Source organism: Camelus ferus, chromosome 16 (genome assembly GCF_009834535.1).
Source record: "Camelus ferus isolate YT-003-E chromosome 16, BCGSAC_Cfer_1.0, whole genome shotgun sequence".
NCBI classification, from domain to species: domain Eukaryota; kingdom Metazoa; phylum Chordata; class Mammalia; order Artiodactyla; family Camelidae; genus Camelus; species Camelus ferus.
Genome location: NC_045711.1, coordinates 13,360,954 through 13,381,262, shown reverse-complemented (window position 1 = coordinate 13,381,262; position 20,309 = coordinate 13,360,954). Strand labels below are relative to the sequence as shown.

Genomic DNA, 20,309 nt, shown 5'->3' with positions numbered 1-20,309 from the left:
ATGCCCTCAGGAAAAGCTCTTTAGTCACTCTTTGTGTTTTTTAACATGTCTTCAAATGTTATTAGCGATATAAGCAAAAGGCATAATAACATAATGACTTTGCAAGTGCCAGCATCCATTATGAGTACAAAAAGGCATCAAACTTACCTGAAAATACACAGCACACTCTCTGCCTTTATGTGAAATTTACTGAGACTGTGAGTGAGCATGGAAAAAAGAATTAAACATAATTGGATTCGGATATGTTGGTACCATACGATATTTCTTCCTGCTTTTGATCCTTTCAGTTTTGCGTCATCCTTCAGTGTCCATTTTTCCCATTCTGTGTTGGAATGGCCTTTGGTATCCAAATTAACACGTGACAGAAACATAAGCTCCTTCTCAAAACCAAATGCAAATACTTAGCAGGAAGCAAAGTATCAGTTGCTCTTTGGAGGGTGTACTGTCAGGAAGGGGTCTGAAAGGGTCAGCTGGTCGTTTCTCAACCTGTTCTCTGAAACCTGTGTTTCATTTGCTCGTAATAGACTGCGGTCAGGGGGATTCCCACGGTAGAAACTGCTAGGCTGCAGGGTGGGAATCCCCGCAGGGTCCCTGCCCTTGAAAATGGCCTTCTGAGGTCATAGTGACAAGTGGAGCGAGTTCTATCAAACCAGCCAGCAGTGGCAGAGCGAACCTTTGAATCACTGATTTGGCAACATGTTTCAAAGTCCATTCGGCAGTCATAACCACACTTTGTTAACTTCAGGAAATGATACAAAAGAAGGAAGATGATAATGGAGGAAAGAGTTCATTGACTCATTAGGTGGCAATAGAAGGTTCTAAGGATCCCACAATGGGCTATTTTTAATGAATGTTTATTTAATGGAATGAATATTTTGTAACCTTTAGAAATTATAACTGTGAAGACTGTGCAACAACATGAAAGAGGACAAATGATATGTTAACGGGGGCAGAAGGCGCATATATTGCAATTACATAAAAATACATATGTTTATGTCAGATCTTAGGAGGAAACCCACAGAAGTGCTTACTGGGGTGTTCAGATAATCTTGTACTCTCCTCCCCCTCTCATTTATAAGCTGCTGTTAAATGATTTTTATCACTTAAAAATAGAGTTTTTTGTTTCTTGTATTTTGTTTTAGCAAACAAACTAGTAATCAGATGAGGTTTACCAATCAAGATGAAAAACTTTGGTCTGAGATTAAAACATTAACCCCTTCAGTGTTGACTACTGATTTTGCTTGGTTAATCTGCTACAATTTTTAAATTTAACCTCTAAGTTATGAATATTTACAAATGTAATGAGAACTTTGTCTAGAAACCCAGTTAACGTATAACAGCTGACATATTTTATTTAATATCAGACAAGGAATATTTTGCACTTGACTTTCTTACAGTGATACAAGCTTATCATATTGAATTTTGTATTACATGTGTGGCATTAAAAAATACCATGGAGTCCTGCTGTAATCATTTGCATGAGAACCATGTACCAAGCAACTCCAGGAAGCATAACCCTTACTGTGGAATATCGGAGCACGACATGAGGAATGGAACATAATACTCACTTTTATATCTGCTGCTCTATATAAACTAGGCGTGCTGTGTGCTGACTAGACAAAACCAGAACCGTTGGATTCAAATCTTTGCATCACACTGTAGGATGAATACTGTGTCCAGCGAATCAAGATGTCACAAGATCTAGAAATCACTTCCTCTAAGCATCATTTAACATTTGGAGCTAATTGTCTTTAGCTGGGAAGAGAAGACTGAGGAGTTACGTGAGGAGAATTGTCTTGTGGGAGGAAGAACGCTAGAACTGTGTGCTGTTTTAGAAATGTAAGATGGAATTTAAAAGTGGGCAGAGTTTCGGCTCAAAATACTGAAGCTTCTAATAATCAGAGTCACGCTCCAGCTCAGCCCTGGAACTGATTTTCCCCTGAGTTTCCCTCTGACTGCGAGTATTCAGCAAAAGGTTAAGCGTCCCACTGTCGGGGGAGTGTTAAGGGAAGGGAGCTAGCCAATGATCTCCTAACTTCTTGCAGCTTGAAAATTTTTTCTCTTAGTTGGTTATTTTGTCTTTCCAACACGCACAAATGTAGGCCTCCCTGCTCGCCCTCTTTTCCTTCTTTCCTTGAAGATGCTATTCGCTCTGCTGATTTCTGTCTTTTAAGCTGTACCTCGAGGTGCTGGTGGTTGTGGTGCTGGGTGTGTGTTTTGGTTTTCTTTATTTTTTAAAAAAGTGATGGCCTTAGAATTATGTTGTTTAATATAGTCACTAGTCACATACGGCTGTTTGAATTTAAATTAACTGGAATATGAAAAAATACTGTTCCTTGCTTCCTGGCCACAGTGTGGGGAACAGATTGAAAGGGTTCAGGAATAGAAACACGAAGTTAAGGTAGGACACTGCTGACAAACACGGGAAAATTTTTGTAAGATATTAGTAACACAGTTTGAGAGAGAGGGTAGGATTGAGAGAGATACTGGGGAGACTGAATCAACTTAGAGTGACTGACAAATGGCAAGTCCAGTGAGGGAGAAGGGAGAGGGTGTGGGCGTGTGAGGCTTCTGTCTCAGGCGAGCAGGTGATGGTGGTGCCAGCGACTGAGGCAGGGAAGACAGGAGGGCAGTCAAATCTGGGGGAAGATGAAGCATTCAGTTTCAGAGACTTTGAGAGTCAATGTCCGTAGAAATTTCAAGGTAGAGTTAAGTAGTAAGCCGTTGGCTGTATGATTCAGCTATGTAGAGCAGAAAACATTCAGGTATCTTAATTTAAATATTGGTGAACTAAAAGGCATACAAAATAGAGAAAATATACAGAACTCTGGGAATTGCCAACATTTAAGAGGAGGAGGAGACTAGACAGGTGAAAGGAAAACCTGGAGAGAGTGTCCCTGAGTACAAGGAAACGGAGGCTTATGAGTGGATTGTTAAATAATAGTGAAAGATTTTCTAGGCAGGTGCTACATAGATAATATTTGACCAATCTGGCTTAGATCCACTTTTCTAGGAAGCAGCAAATTATTCGGTGCTTTGAAATTAACTCAGTGCTTTTATCTTTTACGCTCCATTCATTCACTGCCTTTCTCTTTTAAGTATTTATCTTGCTGTGTATTAGGCACTCTCCTAGGAGTGGGAGATATACAAAGATGAATACAAGTTAGTTTCTGTCATATTTTTTCTGCAAAAGAAAGACATATAAATAGGTAATTGGAATACAAAAATAAGGATCTCTAAGTAAAAAGAGGTGGTTGGAAGTACTGTAGGAGCTGGAGGAGAGCTCCCCCCACCCCCAACCCCTCCGTGCCGGTTACATGCTGTGCTGTTTCACGAGTTGCCCTATTCCTGCTTCTTCACCCGCATGGCCTTCAGAACTCAGCTCAGACATCATTCTGAAAGCTTTATTTACCTTCCTCGTTTGTTCTATTTAATTCTTTAAGAAAAGTGGTAACGTATGGGACAATGTATCTCTAAAGCAATCACTGCAAAAAGAGGAAGACAGGGAAGGAGGGAGGAAAGAGAACCAAAATTTTTAAAAAAGAGTATATAGAGTCCTTGTATTACAAGAAATTATAAGAAATTCAAACAACACAGAAAATACAAGGATGATCACCCAGGATCCTACCACGCAGAAATAATCATTATTGACATTAGGCTAACATTGCCTGGATATATCCTTATAGATTTGTGCATATAAAAGGAGGGCTAGAAATTACTTCGCATAATTAGAATCATACTATATATGCTGTTTTAATGTTAAGTGCTCAATTTCACTTTTAAAAGATTAGCATGAAAAATGTAAACTTCACATAAAGGATTTTTTTAAGAAGAGATCGTAATTCCTAAAGAGCCATCTAAGGTTAACAAAAAAATTACATAAAACTCTGAAGCTTTGGTGATTTTTATACAGCTGTAATTTCTCTGTATGTTCTACTTCTCAGCAGCTTGATAGGACTTGGCTGTGAGTGATGAAGAAATTAACAGCTCAGCTTCCTTTCACCTTCCCCCCACCTCCCAACTCCCTTCTGATTTTCACTTATAATTACATTGTCACTGTTTATCGCATCTGTCCGCTCCTCTGTAACCTAATCCATATATTTGTTTATTCTCAGCTCCCTATTTAAATGGATTCAGTTTTCACCATCATCTCTTACGTCATGGCCCCTGGCTTCTCCGTCCCAGGGTTCTGTATTTTTATTCACCTCTTGGTCGGCTCGATTTCATCATCAAATAGTTTTCTTTAGAAAGACCCCAGTGGTCCCTGAAGTCCTCTATACTGTCTGTCTGTCACCTTTACACTCAAGGGACAGCTTGGCCGGGCATAAATTTGCCAGGTCATGCTTTCTTTCCCCTGAACTTTCGACATTTCTCCTCTGTCTCCTGGAATTGATGTTGAACTAGTTTTTTTCTTTACTGCTTCTCCCACCCTCAACCGCCAACCTTTAAGGAATCACAGTTTTCAAAGAATATACATGAGTTCTCTAAAACTTTTCACTCACTGCAGTTGAGAGAATTATTACTAGGAAGGACCACCACAGCTGCGATCCTCCAGTGTGAGCTGGGGTATTTTTGGAGTATTAACCATGCATCTTTGTTTTCCTTTCCAGAGATAATTGATGACCTTGCCAACCTGGTGGAGAATACCGATGAGAAACTTCGCACTGAAACCAGGCGTGTGAATCTGGTGGACAGAAAGTCCACATCTTGTGGTAAGAGATCGCCTCTCTAATCGCTTGCGGATCTAAGTTTCCCACGTTGGTCTAATTTTAACCTCAAGGATTTGGTTGCTCTTCAAATACGGGCAGTTTCATTTGATGAAGCATTGGAATTGCTCGAAGATCCCTAAATCTTGTTACGATGAAATGAATCATTAGGAGTGCATGGGAGGTATATGCATTGTTAGGAAATGTAAAAATCAGAATCCTTTCTGTGTGCTTACAAGGAATGATTGTTTGGAGAATTGTATGACCTTATGCAGTTGGGTGGTGGTAGATTGCATGGGTTTTAAAGGCAGTCTTCCTTATTTTGTGCCTTTTTTTAGCCACAAGCGTACTTGTGGAAGCGTGAGCTGTAGAGCAGTTTTGAGCTCAGAATCTAAGGTCCAGCCAAGTTCAAATCCTATATTGAGTGATGTTATCTCTGGCGGTCACTGTACGTCTTAATACCTTGTACCTAATACGGGGATACACAGGCCACGCTAAGAATCACTTAGAGTAAGTCTTAAAATGCTGATTCCTTGGCCCTGCCCTAGAGATTCTGATTGACTGGGGCTAGGGTGGAGTTCAGCGGTGTTCATTATTTAACAAACACACCAGGCAGTCCTGATCTGGGCCCTTGCGATTCTGCAGAAGGTCTGATGTAGCTGTTGGTGAGGTTTCAGTGACCTGTGGCCTGTGCACAGTGCCTTGCCTGCAGGTCAGGGATGGACAGTGGTGGTGACTGTAGTCATCACAGTGATGGTTGTTTGGTGCTTCCTCCCGCAAAGGTGCACCAAGTTTATAAAGCTAATACTTCTATTATAAATAGAAATGCATTAGTGCTAAAAAAAAAAAAAAAAAAAAAACAAAAAAAAAAAACCTGGTGATCTCAGCATGTGCTTTGCTTGACTTTGAGCCCTTTCGATATGAAAAAATATAATGGATCCCTCTGATTATCTGGTTTTACGAGGACCGCTGTGCAAAGGTTACCTGGGGGACACAGCTTGAGAAGTGTTGCCTTCCTCGCCTGAGTTTGCAGTTAAACAGAAGTCTAGAACAGCAGGGTGACGGAGGACCAGGCAAGTTAGGGCTATGGAATCTCAGAGGAAGAGGAACTCGGGCGCCCATCTCCTCCCCCTCCATCACTGCCTGCTCCCCCAGCCCGGCCCATTCTCCCCTGCCGGATGCCGCACCGCGCCCTGCGCCGCAGGCGTGTGCCTCTCTCTGCTTCCTGCCCCAGAGCAAAGCCTCCCTGATTTCGCTTGACTAGCCTTCTCATAACTGCTGACCACAGAGACTTCGTCCTTTGCGCTAGATCCTCAGACTCTGGCAATAGAGACAGATGGCTTCACTCCCACCTCCCTTACTGTCTTCAGTTCTTGTGTAAACCTTATCTTTCTGAGCCGTAGTTTTTCAGCTGTTAAAAAAAAGAAGATAACCTGGTTATCAAAGTGAACTTGTATAAAACATGTGATGTGTCCGACATCGTCTGTCTGCCCTGAACTTCCATATTTTAGGCAGAAAGGCTCTAAGGTGTAGCAGTTAAGGGTGTGGGTGGGCTCTAGAACCTAGACTCACGTCCCAGCCCCACCATTCACCGGCTGTGTGACCTTGGGAAAACCCACTGCCCTTTGCCTTGATTTCCCCATCTCTGAAATGGGAATCACAATATCACCTACCTGAGAGGGTTGTTGTAAGGAATAAAGGAGTTAAAATAGATAAAGATATGAATATATAGATGATACAGAGACAGACAGACAGACAGGTAGGTGGGGGTAGAGATATATGGCACTTAGTGTGTAACACATAGTAAGCAGTGAGTATCTTTATGTCTAAAGTAGGAAGAATCTTCCCACTTACGTGACAGCTTTCTTGAGGTCATTTTGATGTGCTGAGCAATCATGTTATTAATTTGGAACGACCATATTCATAGACATGTTGGTAAGATTTTGTATCTGCAATATTGCAGCCCTCAGCACATGCCGTTCATGAAGTCGTAATGAAGAATATTGGTCGTACTGTTACCAATTTTTTGTTTTATAGTTTGACCTGGTGTTGGTATTTATATCTAGAAATGTCCATAAAATCGTCCTAGCTGAGCTGTGTAATATTTTTTTTGAAAATAAGAGAAATGTAGAGAATCCTAGGATTACTAAAATGCATGCTTTTTTAAATGTCTCTTGGTATCTTAAAATGTGTTAAGTGTAAATTTATCTCATGTCCTATTTATATTTACTTATATATATATATATAAAATAGAGTTATTCAGAAGGGAGAAAAAACAACAGTATTAAATAGATGCTGAAAGAAGAAATTTCTTGAGATTTTTCAGTGGAAATACTTGAGAAAGAATTCCTTCTGCTAGCCTTTCATTTTTTCCCTGGTATTTCTTAAGCAGTTCATCAATAGTATATCTCCACCAAACAACTATCCTTCTATGATTTCTGGTGCCTGGTAACTTTAAAGGAAAAGGTTTTGCGTTTATATTTTTTAAGCGGACCTTTGCAGTTACATTGTGTTTGTTGACAAGCAGTGCTGGTTTTGCATGTTGACCTGCAAAACTCTAGTGAGGTTACACTTGTGTTTGTGGCACCCAGCAATTAACTTCTAGGTCTTTCACTGATCAATATTCAGTCTTCGAGGGGGTGAGGGGTATAGCACAGTGGTGGGGCACATGCTTAGCATGCCCGAGATCCTGGGTTCAATCCCCAGTACTTCCATTAACTAATGATGATGATGATGATAATAAATTTAAAAATATTAAGCCTTCAAACACAAGGTGTATTGTGCAATTACTGATTAGGTCTAGGCAGCCCTTGGCAAAATTAACCTGACCCTTTTTGTAAAAATGTGTTTTTATTTTGGTCAAGCATACCCAACATAAAATGTACCATTGTAACAGTTTTTAAGCATGCAGTTCAGTGGCATTAAGTACATCTACACTGCTGTGCAGCCATCACCACCATCCATCTCCAGAACTTTTTCATCTTTCTAAACTGAAATTCTGTCCCTGTTAAAGACCAGCTTCCCATTCCTCGCCCACCAGCCCTGGTCAGCCACCACTCTGCTTCCTGTGTCTACACACATGACTACTCTGGGTACCTCATAAAATTGGAACCATACAGCACTTGTCCTTTTGTACCTGGCTCATTTCATGTAGCACAATGCCTTCAGTATTGCTCTAGGTTGTACCATGTGTCAGGAATTCCTTCCTTTTTTAGACGAATATTCCATTGTATGTATAGACCACTTTTTGTTTATCCATTTATCTGTCAGTGGACTCGGGTTGTTTCCCTGTGAACAGGAGTGTGTAAGTATCAGTTCAGGTCTTTGTTTTTTTGTGTATATACTCAGAAGTGGATTGCTGAATCAAATTATAACCCAGTGTTAAATTTTGGAGGGGAACCACCACACCAACCTGACCTTCTGTCTTGCTTGTTGCCTTTAGACTCTTAGGTACTGCCTCGTAGATTTTGTTTGTTTCGTTTTTAATCTGATCAAGCCCATTTGCAGGCAGGAGTTGGGCTTCTGCAGCCTGAGAGGGCAGGCAAGTAGGGTGAAAGGTAAGGTCCTGGGCCCTCCCCGGTTGGGAGGTGTAATAGGAGATCCTAGTAAAGTGAGGCCCCAAAGAGCTGTGACCTTAGGGTAAAAGTGGACCAGAACTGAACTTGCCCTGGGGGATTGTGGGGAAGGCAGCCTCGGCACTGAACAGAACAGGAGAAGGAGGAAAAAAGAGGAAAAGCTATCATTCCTGACCCGTTGTGGTCACAGAAAGGCCCTCCGGTGCGAATGTACCCTGGGTAGCCTGTTCTACTCACCTGTTCTAGCACCAGGCGCCTGGCGAAAAAAAAGAACAGCGAACTGCCTCTTTGAAGGAGAGCATATTTATTCTTGGTCTCTGGGAACCAACCACAAATAAAATTTTCAGGGCAATGACCAGCACGCACTCAAAGATAACCTAGCATATCTGGAAACAGCACACCATGGGCAAGGACCAGCCACAGACCCCAGAATCCAGTCTGCACAGACTTGCAGTATTAGAATTATCAGATGTAGATTACAAAATCAATTATTTTCACATTTAAAGAAGGACATGACAATCTTGCAGGTATCTTCAGAGAATAGGAAACTGTAAAGAGTAACATAGAAAATTTGAAAAAGGGGTAAAATAGAACTTCTAGAAATAAAAAATAACTGAAATTCAAGACTCAGTGGACATACTTGATACCAGCAGAAGAAAGACTCAACCAGAGGACAGATTAGGAAAAATTAAACCATATTCCCTTTCCGTAAATGCTAGTGTTTACAAAAAGATGTCCAAATGGCATGGAAGTTAAATTGTGGGTCTTAAGGAAGGCACCTCGGGGGCAACAGCTTGGTGCGAGAGCCTCCAGACGTAGCAAAGAGTTAATCCCTTGCTCTTCTTAAATGCAAGGCCAAGCTGATCATTGATTTGTAAACACACACACACATAGTACATAAAACTGCAAGCAAAGTATGTTTTAACTATGTGGGGGGTGGGAATTAAGCAACTCCGGCGACTCAGGCGCTGTTCACACCGCAGTTGATGACTGTTTAACCGAGAGGACGTGAGTGAGCTGAGAATAGCAGTGGGCACAGCATCACTGTACTTAAGGGAGCGCAGAAATAGGCTGTGAACCGTGAAACGGTCTTTTGTTTTCCTACCATCAGCACATCTTCCTTGCTGATCCGGTGTATCAGTCATAGACGCTTTCGCAATGAGGAAGTGTCCAGTTGTAAGTGCAGATCCATTTGCCAGGGGGCCACACAGAAGGGCTGACGATGAATTTGTTCAGTTGCTAACAAAGGATTCAAGCACCTCTTTGTGAACCTTTCGCTCGGGAGCCTGGGCTTTAAAGTTTTTACTGGGATCTTTGCGTGGTTTTTCCTCCCTTTTTCTTGACCCACCCCCACCCCAGTAACAGCGTCAAGCAGAAAACAGTATTGTCTTTCTCCAGCTTCTGAACGCAAATTAGGCTGATACTTCCCATCGGTACCTCTACGTATGTTCAGATCTGTTATTTGTACTAAGGGCATCTACATAAAAGCGGGATCTTTGTAATTGCAGTTTAAATATTCATTGTGCCTTGTCCTCATTAGAATTCAAAATAGAGCCTCGTCTGAGTCTGACGGACGGAGCCAATTGTGAAGGCCAGACTGAGCGTTCTGAATGACTCGGGGTGAGGGACAGTGTTGCCTCTCAGCATATTGACTATTACGTAATGTTGTCTAAGCACATGTATTGTGATTTTGCGCAGCGATTCAGTGATGTGGTTAGAAATTAGCCCAGCTGGCATTGCATTAACAGGATCTCAATCTGGAACCACTGGATTTGCCTTCCACTGCCTCGGAATGTGGTGTCTTAAGGAGACAGAGCAATTTGGTGGTTGAGATGGTCCAGCACAGCCTGGGCGCGGAGCCAGGCAAACCTGGGTCAGTTTGGGCTCTGCCACTTACAACCTGGGTGAACCTAGGCTCAAAATGAGGGTAACGTGGTTATTCCGCAGAGTAAACGAGAGCAAGTTGGGTGGCGTAGTGACTGGTTCTAGTGAGTTCTCAGTCCGTGGCAACTATGTGAAAACGTGGGTTGAAATCGGTCGTTGAGAGCCGCCTCCATAAATGGGACTCAGAGGCTCTTACCTCTCTTTAAAGCCAGCCTAGAAAAGTCTTTAAGGAGAGTAGTGATGATCTCAGTGAGTTATGCAGGGATGTTGTGGAGCTGGGAAGTTTGCATCCTCATTCAGTCAGAAATGGAGTGGATTGTTTTGGGGGTTTTTTTTCCCCCAAATAAACTGAAATTTACAATTTTGTGGCCGCGCTATTACCAGTCATAAAATTAGTAAAAGCTACCTCTAGTGCTTATGCAGATGGAGGTGGGCCGTCTTACGTTTGTATAGCACAAAACTCGCTTTTCCTTCTATTAGCTCTTTTGAATCTAACCAACATAGATAAGAAACTGAATTCTACGTTGTCTGGTTTATTTAATGACCTGAGAGGCAAGTTAATCTTTCAAGGAGTTTTTAAAACCCTACCGCAAACACAAGCAGCTAACCTGGAGCAAAAGAATCACTATACGGATCCTTTTATTTATCTTAACGGTTTATCAAGAATATCCTTTGCTCTTGTTTCCTTACGTCTTTCTCTTACGCTCCTTCGCTGAGATGAGCTCCCCTGTCCTGTACATATGTGTGTGCCTGTCTCTAACCCACTGTCACCTTTCCTCCAGTCTCTGTGGAGAGATGCCCCGTCTCCCACTAATGCTTGTCTGCCTCCAGAGCCATCTTGTCCTGAGCGCTGCCTTTCCCATTCATTCATTCATTCAGTCATTCATTCATTTCTCCTTCCGCACCAACACAGTTACTGGGCATCCTCTGTGTGCCGGGCACTGGGCTTGGTGCTGGAGCTGAAAGGTACCGACGCCCAGTTCCTGCCCTCGGGGAACCCAGAGTGGAGCAGAGGGACACTGGGTTCATCGGTCACTTCAGACGTGTGCCTGGGCCAGGCTGGGAGCTGGGCAACGGCAGCTTATCAGTGCTTTCTTTATATACCATTAAAATTGTATGATAAGCCTATGCTACTTTTGTAATTTAAAAATTAAAATTTTAAAGAAGATGTGCTTCTACGCTTAGTATTTTGATATTTCTAGTCATTTTTTCTATAAATAGTATTTTGACAAGACGATGATAATACTGTATTTTTAGCCCTTCTTTTTAACGTTTTATTATAAACCTATTTTTCTTTGAGAACCTTGAATACCATCCTATCAAATAGATGTACCATCATTTACTTAAGCACTCATGTTTGGGGGCTTTTAAATCATTTTCTCATCCTGCTATGTCAGTGACTCTGTCTTCTGTGCATAAAACTTTTCTCTGTATTCAGGACTTCTGTTAGGTAGGGCATTGGTGAGGGTGCTTCCAGGGTCAGGATCAGAGACTGCCTCTGGCTGTCTTACATTGACAGGACCCTGGTTGGAAGGTTGTTTGAGGCCCAGAGAAGTGACAGGGAGCTGGAGGGCCGTCCCTGCACAAGGGGAGTGAGGACAGGATGCCCCAAGCAGGGTTGCTGCATGACGCCACTGCTTCTGACCGTCTCCGCCTCTCTCGGTCAGCAGAGGAGCGTCGAGCTGGCCGGCCTGGCTGCCAAGGGTGGGCAGATGAAGAGTCTGGCCGAGTTAGACTTCACATGATGGGTCTTCCGTCAGGATGGAAATGGTGGTTGGATCTGAGCAACCAGCGGGGGGGGTGGGGAGGTGGAACAACGGAACAAAACATGTTGTCCATTACAGATGTATTTCCCCAGTAGACTTACTCAGGCCCAGGGTGGGAGCGGTGCTCACTCATTATACAAGCATACGTCAATTTATTGCAATTTGCTTTTATAGTACTTAACAGATACTGCACTTTTTATTTTTGTTTGGTTTACAAATTGAAAGTTTGCGGCAACCCTGCATTGTCAGATAATTGTTATTAGCATTTTTTAGCAATAGAGAATTTTAAAATTGTGGTATGTACATTGTTTTTTTAGACATAATGCTTTTGCACCCTTACTAGACTACAGTACAGTGTAAACATAACGTATATGCTTGTGTGGCTTGCTTTCTTGTGATATTTGCTAGAAGAGAGAGACCGGCAGGCTGGGACCCGCTCGTGCAGAGTGGTTGTGCTAATTCAGTCTCCCTTTGTCTGTCTTTTTTTCCTCTGCCGTCTTCTATTGCAGACCTACCGGGGCTCAGTCCTTTGCTCTTTTTTTTTTTCTTGGCACTTTCTTCTTTAAGCTACTTCATCAGCTCTTGGATGGGCTTGTGGGCCACTCACAGCTCTGCATCTCAGACCCGGATGTCACCTGAATCTCAAGGTCTCTGTCTCCATCTGCCACCCGGTTTCTCCTGACTGCACCCCACCTCCTCTCAGTCTGTACATGTCCTTTATGGACTTGTTATCTTTAGCCCCGATAAGCTTCCTCTCCCATTGCTTCCCATTTCCTCAGGCTGAAAACTTCCTTCTCCCTTGCACATGCCTTCAGGGGCCAGACGGAACCCTTCACGAGTGCAGCGGGCCACTGTGCTTACCTCCAGGGCAAATGAGAGAGTGGACCACAGAGTTTTGCCAAGTGGGAATGCGACGCCAGATCACCTGTGTGTTTATTTTTACAAGAAGCCTGAAATCTGGATCTTTAAGTGAATCTCCCAATATCTTAGTGTTGACAGCAAATGAACATCTTAAAAATTCCACGTGGGCCAAACAAAATGAGCAGTGCTGTTCTGCACTTGGGGCCTCTCTCTCACCTCTCTGTAGTCAAGCCCTGGGCCTGTCTGAGGATGACTCTGAAATCTCTCCCCGCCACCCCTATCATCGCTTTCTCTTCTCACCACTCTGTTTCTGGCTCTAGCCACAGTGATGTAGCCATTAAAAATAATAACGAAGAAGTCTGTTTATTGGTACAGAAAAAGGTGCATGATTGTAACTTTGATCTTACTTGCATACACTGTGGCCCCCATGCTGTGGATTTGGTATCTGAACACCGCAAACGTCTGCCCGGTTACCAGTGTGACCAAGACAAATGAGATGAGTCCCGCTGATTAATAAGGCTCCCTTATTTTTTAAACATACCTTTTTCAGTTGACTTAGAACTGTCTCCTTCCCTCGCCATAATCTGCTGTATATTTTAAAGACATGACCTTTCTCCATTGTGGAGATAATAGATACGAGTCAGTGAAACCATAAAAGCGTAAAATTCTTAGGAGACCTGCTTCTGAAATCCTAGAGAGTGCTGCAGTGCTCTGATGAATACGCTGGAATTGCTCGATTCTCATTTTAGGAGCGAAAATGTGCAACGTGCACACCCACCCTTCTCTTGGCACTTGTAAATACTCCCCTCAGGGGCCCGTGGGTGCTCGTGACGTTTGTGTAATGCACGTGTGACGCGTTTGTGGTCAGATGTCTTTTACATGTGACCACATCACTGTCATCCGCGTTGGTTTTGGGTTCCTGCTGTGGAAAAGCCTGTTTTTCTGCTAACAGCATTTGTTTGGGGATTGAGAGGAGGAGCAGTAGGTTACAGTGTTGATGCTTTGGCTTAATCCAGGCAAAATGAAGCCTCTGCGAGACGCACAAAATTGGAAAACCTGTATTTAATGGAAGGTGATTGATAAGGGCTGACAGCCTCAGAGGCCGCCACGCTTTTATAATCTGTTACGAGGCAGTGACTTTTGCTGTCATCGAGGGGCCAGAAATGATCACAAAGGAGAATCATCTTTTGATTATTGTTTTTGCTCGGTGTGGTTTGGAAAGATAAGGTGTGATTTCCAAGAGCAACTTCTGTTGTTATGGGGTAATAATTACACTGTGCAGGCTTGGCTGGTGCTGCTCCCCGGGGACGTGTTTGTGCGTGTTTTCTGGCCCTGTTTGCTCACTGGTGAGTCCGTCTGCTTTCAGCCAGCACCCCAGGACCAGCAGGTACTGGCTGAGGTTAGAAGGACATCGGTGGGCCTGGGAGGGAGCATGTTTTATGTGCTCAAAGTGTTCTTTACCTCGATTATTTGTCTACTACTTAGAGGAGGAAAAGCACCCCAAATCCTGCTCAGTGTCTTGCCAGCCCAACCTAATTTTTCAAGAGTTCAGCATTACGCTCTCCCTCATGCATCGATTTTATTTTATATTTGTAAATTGAAATGAAGAATTGGATTCTAGTTGTGACCGAAATTACTGAAACTGGGTGAGTCAAGGAAGGAAGTCACCTGATGTCATTTTTACACGTAAGATCAACAGCAGAGACTAAACAGTCTTTGAGGTTGCATCCGACTCTGCCACCCACTTTCGTACCCCTTTGAAGAGGGTTAGCGCCTTCCCTCCACCCGGCGTGCGCGCACATACACAGGTAAATCAGATATGAGCCAGGGTGATGGGCCGGAACTTTGCTCATTTCCTTTCATACAGGGAGGTTGGCCCTTGCAGAGTCAGGTCTTTCCTGAATGGGGACTTTCACCTTCAGTGTTATATATTCCTGTATCTATTGAAAAAAATTGTTATCAAACATGTATTTTTTCTCATCACAACAAAACAAAGAAGATAGGGAAATTTTTTAATGGAAGATATAGAGAAAGTTTGTTGGGTTTTAATGTATTTGTGTAGGAAAATAAAGGAATGGGGTTACTGAGCATAACTTCTGGGTTCAATGTTCATAAGTGACTGGTAGAGATTCCTCACACTTTTCTCTCAAGTTGGCGTTAACAGCTCTAGGGCTATTTTTAGTTGAATTTTTAAAAAGTTAGCTGTGTTTTTTTGAAAAACTTTCCTAAAATTTAAGTTCTTGGTACATGTTTTCATGCCTCTCTCGCCTCTTAAAAATTGTCATTGTAAACTGGATTAAATGGACATGTGGCCGATTTCAGGGTTATTCAAGTCACAGTTGTTCACAAGTGGATTATCTTCTTTGTGTATTATTGAAACGGAAATTCAGATAGGATGGCCTTCCTGACTTCTAGTGCCTGCCGCCCTGTTGTAGAGGCTCCCTCGCCCCAGCCAGTTACTGGTGTGTGCCCAGAGAATGAGATAGTTTTACTTCAACAAGAGTCGTGACCCCCAGTGTTGCTTATGAGAAACAGTAACCACTGATAAATAAAGCTGAGTAGAAACAAAGTGAAAGGAGTTGTTGTATCTTCAGGAATTATAATAATTAATATCTGGCAACTGTAATTTCTCACTGTTCAGAACACCTCTGCCGCCCTGTCCACGAGTAAGTCCCTGTGCCGACTTATGCTCACTGAGCATCGTGGTTCACGGCAGTGCCCATGTGAAAAGCGGCTCAGCCGCAGGGCAGTGCGTCCAGTCCAGGGCCCTGATATTAATGTTTAAAGACCTTGATCCTAGGCCTGGTTGCATTAATGACAGGTTCTCTCAGCTCTAGGGATCTGTCCATCGGCTCCAGCAGAGCCTCACCAGCGACGCACTTTTTCTTCGCTGGCTCTCCTTTTCTTTCCATCTCAGAGCCAAGCAGTAATGTCAATTTCCAGTCACTGAACCAGCATTAAATTCCTTAGAAAGATTGATTTGGGGCTCATTTTAAGTCACTGTGAGGTTTTCTCTATCTATGAGTGTGAACACTGAGATCAATTTCTCCGGATTAGCAGCAAAATGGTCTTCGTATTGGACTTGGGCGTCAGCGGTCCGTGTCGCGGGCCTCCGCCCACCGAGGGCATGCCTGCAGCTCACGCCCCGCTGCCCGGGCCACCGGAGCCTGCGGGGGTTTCCGGTGGGGCATGCGTCTGCTGAGCAGCCTCCAGTGTTCTTCCACGAGTTGATTTATGGTGATAAGAGCCCTCCTTTCTGTTTTGGCCCACAAAGCAGGTAATTCCTTTCAAAATGACATTTGGATTTTTAAACATAAGAGAGGTCTTATTTCTTTAAAAAATTTTTCCACAAAGATGGATCTGAGATTTTTTTCATCATCGTATTGACATTTGTCTGGTATGACTTCTTACCTATAAACACATGGAGAAATGGAAAGAAAATTGAAAGGGGTCCCTTTTGAAGATGAATAAATACGGTGGTGACTGTAGCACGACAGTGTGAATGTGCTTAGTGCCACTGAATCACTTAGAAACAGTTCAGGCGGTAAATTTTGTTACGTGTATTTACCACAATAAAGATTTTTTTTCCTATTTACAAAATGAGTGAATACTTGGTGTGCCCCAGTCTGTGAGATTATGGCAAAGTTAGAATGATACAAGGTCTAAAATTCCTTGGCATCTTTGTATGAAAGTTCCATACGACCATTTTTCATGTGATGTGGTAACAGAATCCTAATTATATCTGTATAGCTTTGCCTTAGCCAAATAGGAACAGGAGCAAAAATGGTCTCAAAAAGTAAAGGACATCTGAAAAATAAGTAAAAGTGGGTTAAGCATTATAGTGGCTTGATCTTGTTCTTGCCATTCCTATTAATATTACTAAAGCACGGTTAGCTGATCCTTGATATATTCCTCCGTACAAAATATTGGCAACTTATTTCTGAAACCTGGAAGGCAAGGTTTATGCCTGGGCTGTTTGGTTTGTAGAGACCTCTCCATTCTTAGTTTGACAGCAGGCACGTCTTCCCCTGACTTTGGATTTGTTTTACACTTTTCATTCCTTAGAAGAAGCTGGACTCCCAACCCTCCCAATAGGCAGTCATCCCCTTCGTGATCCACATGTGCATCTCTTTTGCCTCTTTTTTCGACTCGGCTTTTCATTCTTGTTTTTTTAAAGTATGATCTAGAACTGCTTCCTGTGATTTTTCTTCCTACATTAGTACTTCTTAAGGCCCTTCTTGTATTTTTGGTGGCATCTGATGGCTCCAATCAATTCAATACTCAGAATGTGCCAGTGGCATAAGTTCAAGACCTTGGGCACATTTTTAAGAACAAAAGCCCTCTTAGCCTGTAAGTACTGAAGAAATGTATTTCTAAGCACTTTACAAAGTAGAGACAATGATCGTGACATAAGTTTATATGTAAAGGGAGGGGAAAAGGAGAACCAACTGGAAGGAGCTTCTCTAATCCTTACCAAGCTGAACATAATGTAACTTGCCTTTGGCAAACTGGAGAAGATTCATCTGCTTAAAGGCATATATGGATTTTGTGGGAAAAGAGAAAATTACTACTTTTCCAATAGTAACCCTCAAAATGAGCCCAGTGGTTTTGTATCCAAGTCTTTCTGTCCAAGGTGACACACACACTTGTTTATCTATACCACTCAATCTGGGGACTCTGGAATGCCTGGGAAGCTGTTCAGTTTGTAGGTGATGAAAGGTCATGAGGAGCCCTTGGGAGAATTTCTGCTCAGGGATTTGAGGCTCTCTAGTTCAGCCTTTCCTCCCAGGGCTGACGTGTTTATTTGGAGGGTAGCAACTCCCTCAGATAGTAATATCTCTTTTCCACCATATTAACGTTCACAGTTGGGATCAAGCTCCTTAGCGCCAGAGAGAGGATGCTGTACATAATCCTAAGTAGGTTTCTCTGAGCAAACAGCCCAGTAGCATTAGCGGCCCCCGAGGGGCTCACTTGGACGGGCTGTGGACCATGACGTCAGCCCATCAGGTGGAGCCTCAGCTCGCCCATCTTGAAGCGGCGTCTCCGGCTCTGGGGTCCTGTGCTCTTCCCTCTCCCCTCCCTCCTCTCTCTCTTTCTAGTGTTTTTTCCTTCCTCTTTCCTGTTTCCTCTCAGTCAGTTCCAGTCTTCTCTCCCCACCACTCTTCTCTATTCATCATCTCAGTCAAGAATCTGCCTTTTACCGGCCTTACTCCTCAGCCTCACCCCACCCTGTCAGCCAGCATCCATAACGCCCTGCCATCCCCTGGCTTGTTTTGTCTGCCCCAGCCAGTTACTGTCTCTCCTTGATGCGTCACAGAGCATGGAACCATCTGGGAGTGTGTTACAGAATATAACACAAAGCATTTCTGTGATGCCAGAAATGAGGGAGAGAGGTAAAGGGGATTCCCTGAATGACAGTAGTGAGAAGACCCAGGATATCTTGGTCTGTGCAACAGACTGAGAGAAGCACCATTCCAGAACAGAGCTAGTGGTTAGGAGAGAAGATAGAATGATGTGTTTTCCTGCATGAATAACTGCACTGAGAGGCTGCTGGAGAGCATGAGATTTAGTTGAAGGGAATCTAAGCAATGGAAAAAGTAAGGCGATTATTAACTCCAGGAAAACTAAAAGTAATACAAAGAAAGGAAGCATAATTATAATGCGTTACTGAATGTGTACATAACCATAATAATGTAGATATTGGTTGTTAATGTAAACAAACTGTATGATTTATCTATAAGGAAGATGGGAGAGGGAGGAGGTGGAATGTAAGAGGTAAATCCCCCTATAATGGAAGAGGAAATAACTATGTATCTAAAATTGATGGAATTTAGAAACTATAGTATGAGCAAGTCATTTTAAAATGTGGAGGTTAATGATGGAGTATCAGAATGGAAAGGCAGAGTTGCTGTTTTTTTATTATAAACTTTTTTAGAATTATTTGAATTTTTAAATTTGTGCATGAATCATCTTGATGCAACAATTTTGTTTAATTTTTAGGTTTGTAGGTTGTATTGTAACTTGAGGGGTGTTTCTAAATAGTAAACAGAAATCTGTTAATTAGAATCACAGGGTTTATTCAGTAAAAAAAGAATTCAGCTAACTTTATAAATAGAGTTCTTTGTCTACCCTTAGTTGGATGTGTTCCCAAGATGATGAACTGCAGAAATCTCAAATGCTTCCTGTGTTGGTTTGTCTTTGGGAGTGTTATTAGTAGAGTAATTCTGAATCTGTTGTGCGTGTTAGTAAGAGAGACTGAGTAAATTTATTGACTGCTCTTATGAACCAAGGAGATACAGACAGCAAATGCGAAAAGTAAGGACAAACTTGATGGTGTTAGATTTGAATTAGAAGTATCACTGTAGACTCGTGATTTAAAAATAATGACTTTCTTGCTTTTAACCAGTGAAAGAGCCTAGAAGCTGTGATACGCCAGTATTTGAGCACAACTTAGCACCCAGATCTCAGTTTCTAAATATTGTTCATCACAAACAGGAACCAGGATTCCTCACGGGAACAGCTAATTCCAGGTTTAGGGCAGAGAAATAGAAGGCAAGTCTAGAACGTCTTGTGTCGGAAGTCAAGGGAATGTGCAAACGATGAGGGCTGGCTCAGAGGGACTCTCGCTGTCAAATCTAGGGTAAGCGGAAGCAATTAGAGTGATGATGCTGTTGTATTAGACACTGGATTTTTTAAGTGCATTTGTGAGTCCACATCAATAGTCAAAAAAGGCAGAAGCGAGGCAGAGAAGGGGGTATCTTGCCAATAAATGTAGAAGAACGATAGAATTATGAAGTCATCACTTTGCAGCCACCTTATAATCATTTCAGAGTCATCAATGGATGCTAAACTCGTGGGTGAAAGGTTGTGGGGAGTAGGATATTCACAGTCTCAACTTACCAAATTATTGATTACAAAGGAAGGAAAAATACTTGAGCGAAGTGATCACACTTAGCATCACCAGTGTGGGTGACGACCTAGCACCGCACGGCTCCAAACGTGAAGTAACTCATCACCCCAGATCTAACAGAGAGAAGCCATCAGAGTATTTCAGATTGATGGGCAGTCTGTAAGACAGCGTCCTAGGCCTTCTGGAAGTGTCATGGAAGAAAGAAAAGGATGGGAGAACTGTTGTAGGTTAAAGGAGGCTGAAGAGACGTGACAGCTAAATGCAGTTTGTGGTTTCGAGTGGATTCTTGATCAGAACACACACAGCTCTAAGGATGGTTTCAGGATGATGAGGGGGATTTTTTTTTTTCCTGCTTTTCTGTAGGTTTTAAATCTTTCAAAATGGAAAGTTGGTGTGGGGGACACTACAGGGAAAATGCAAACAGTGACGTTTCCCCTGGATGAGTGTCTTAGTTCACATTTTAGTGTGTTGTCTAAGGAGCGACTGCAAACCTGGTGAAATGTCTAGGTGTGCCCCCTGGTAAGCCCTTCCCAATCTGGTATGAAACCATAGGAAGATCTTGAAAGCTGAAGACATCTTACTTGTGCAAGATGTGGTGCATCAGGCA

At 42.7% G+C, this 20,309-nt stretch overlaps 1 protein-coding gene across 1 annotated transcript in view; it reads left to right on the top strand.

The window, feature by feature from the left end:
- STX8 (syntaxin 8) overlaps window positions 1-20,309 on the top strand; it is a 207,048-nt gene that overhangs the window by 120,023 nt on the left and 66,716 nt on the right. Inside the window, exon 7 of the mRNA XM_006176944.3 lies at window positions 4,611-4,712. Within this exon, the coding sequence (XP_006177006.1) occupies window positions 4,611-4,712 (102 nt within the window). The remainder of the gene's footprint in view (window positions 1-4,610; window positions 4,713-20,309) is intronic.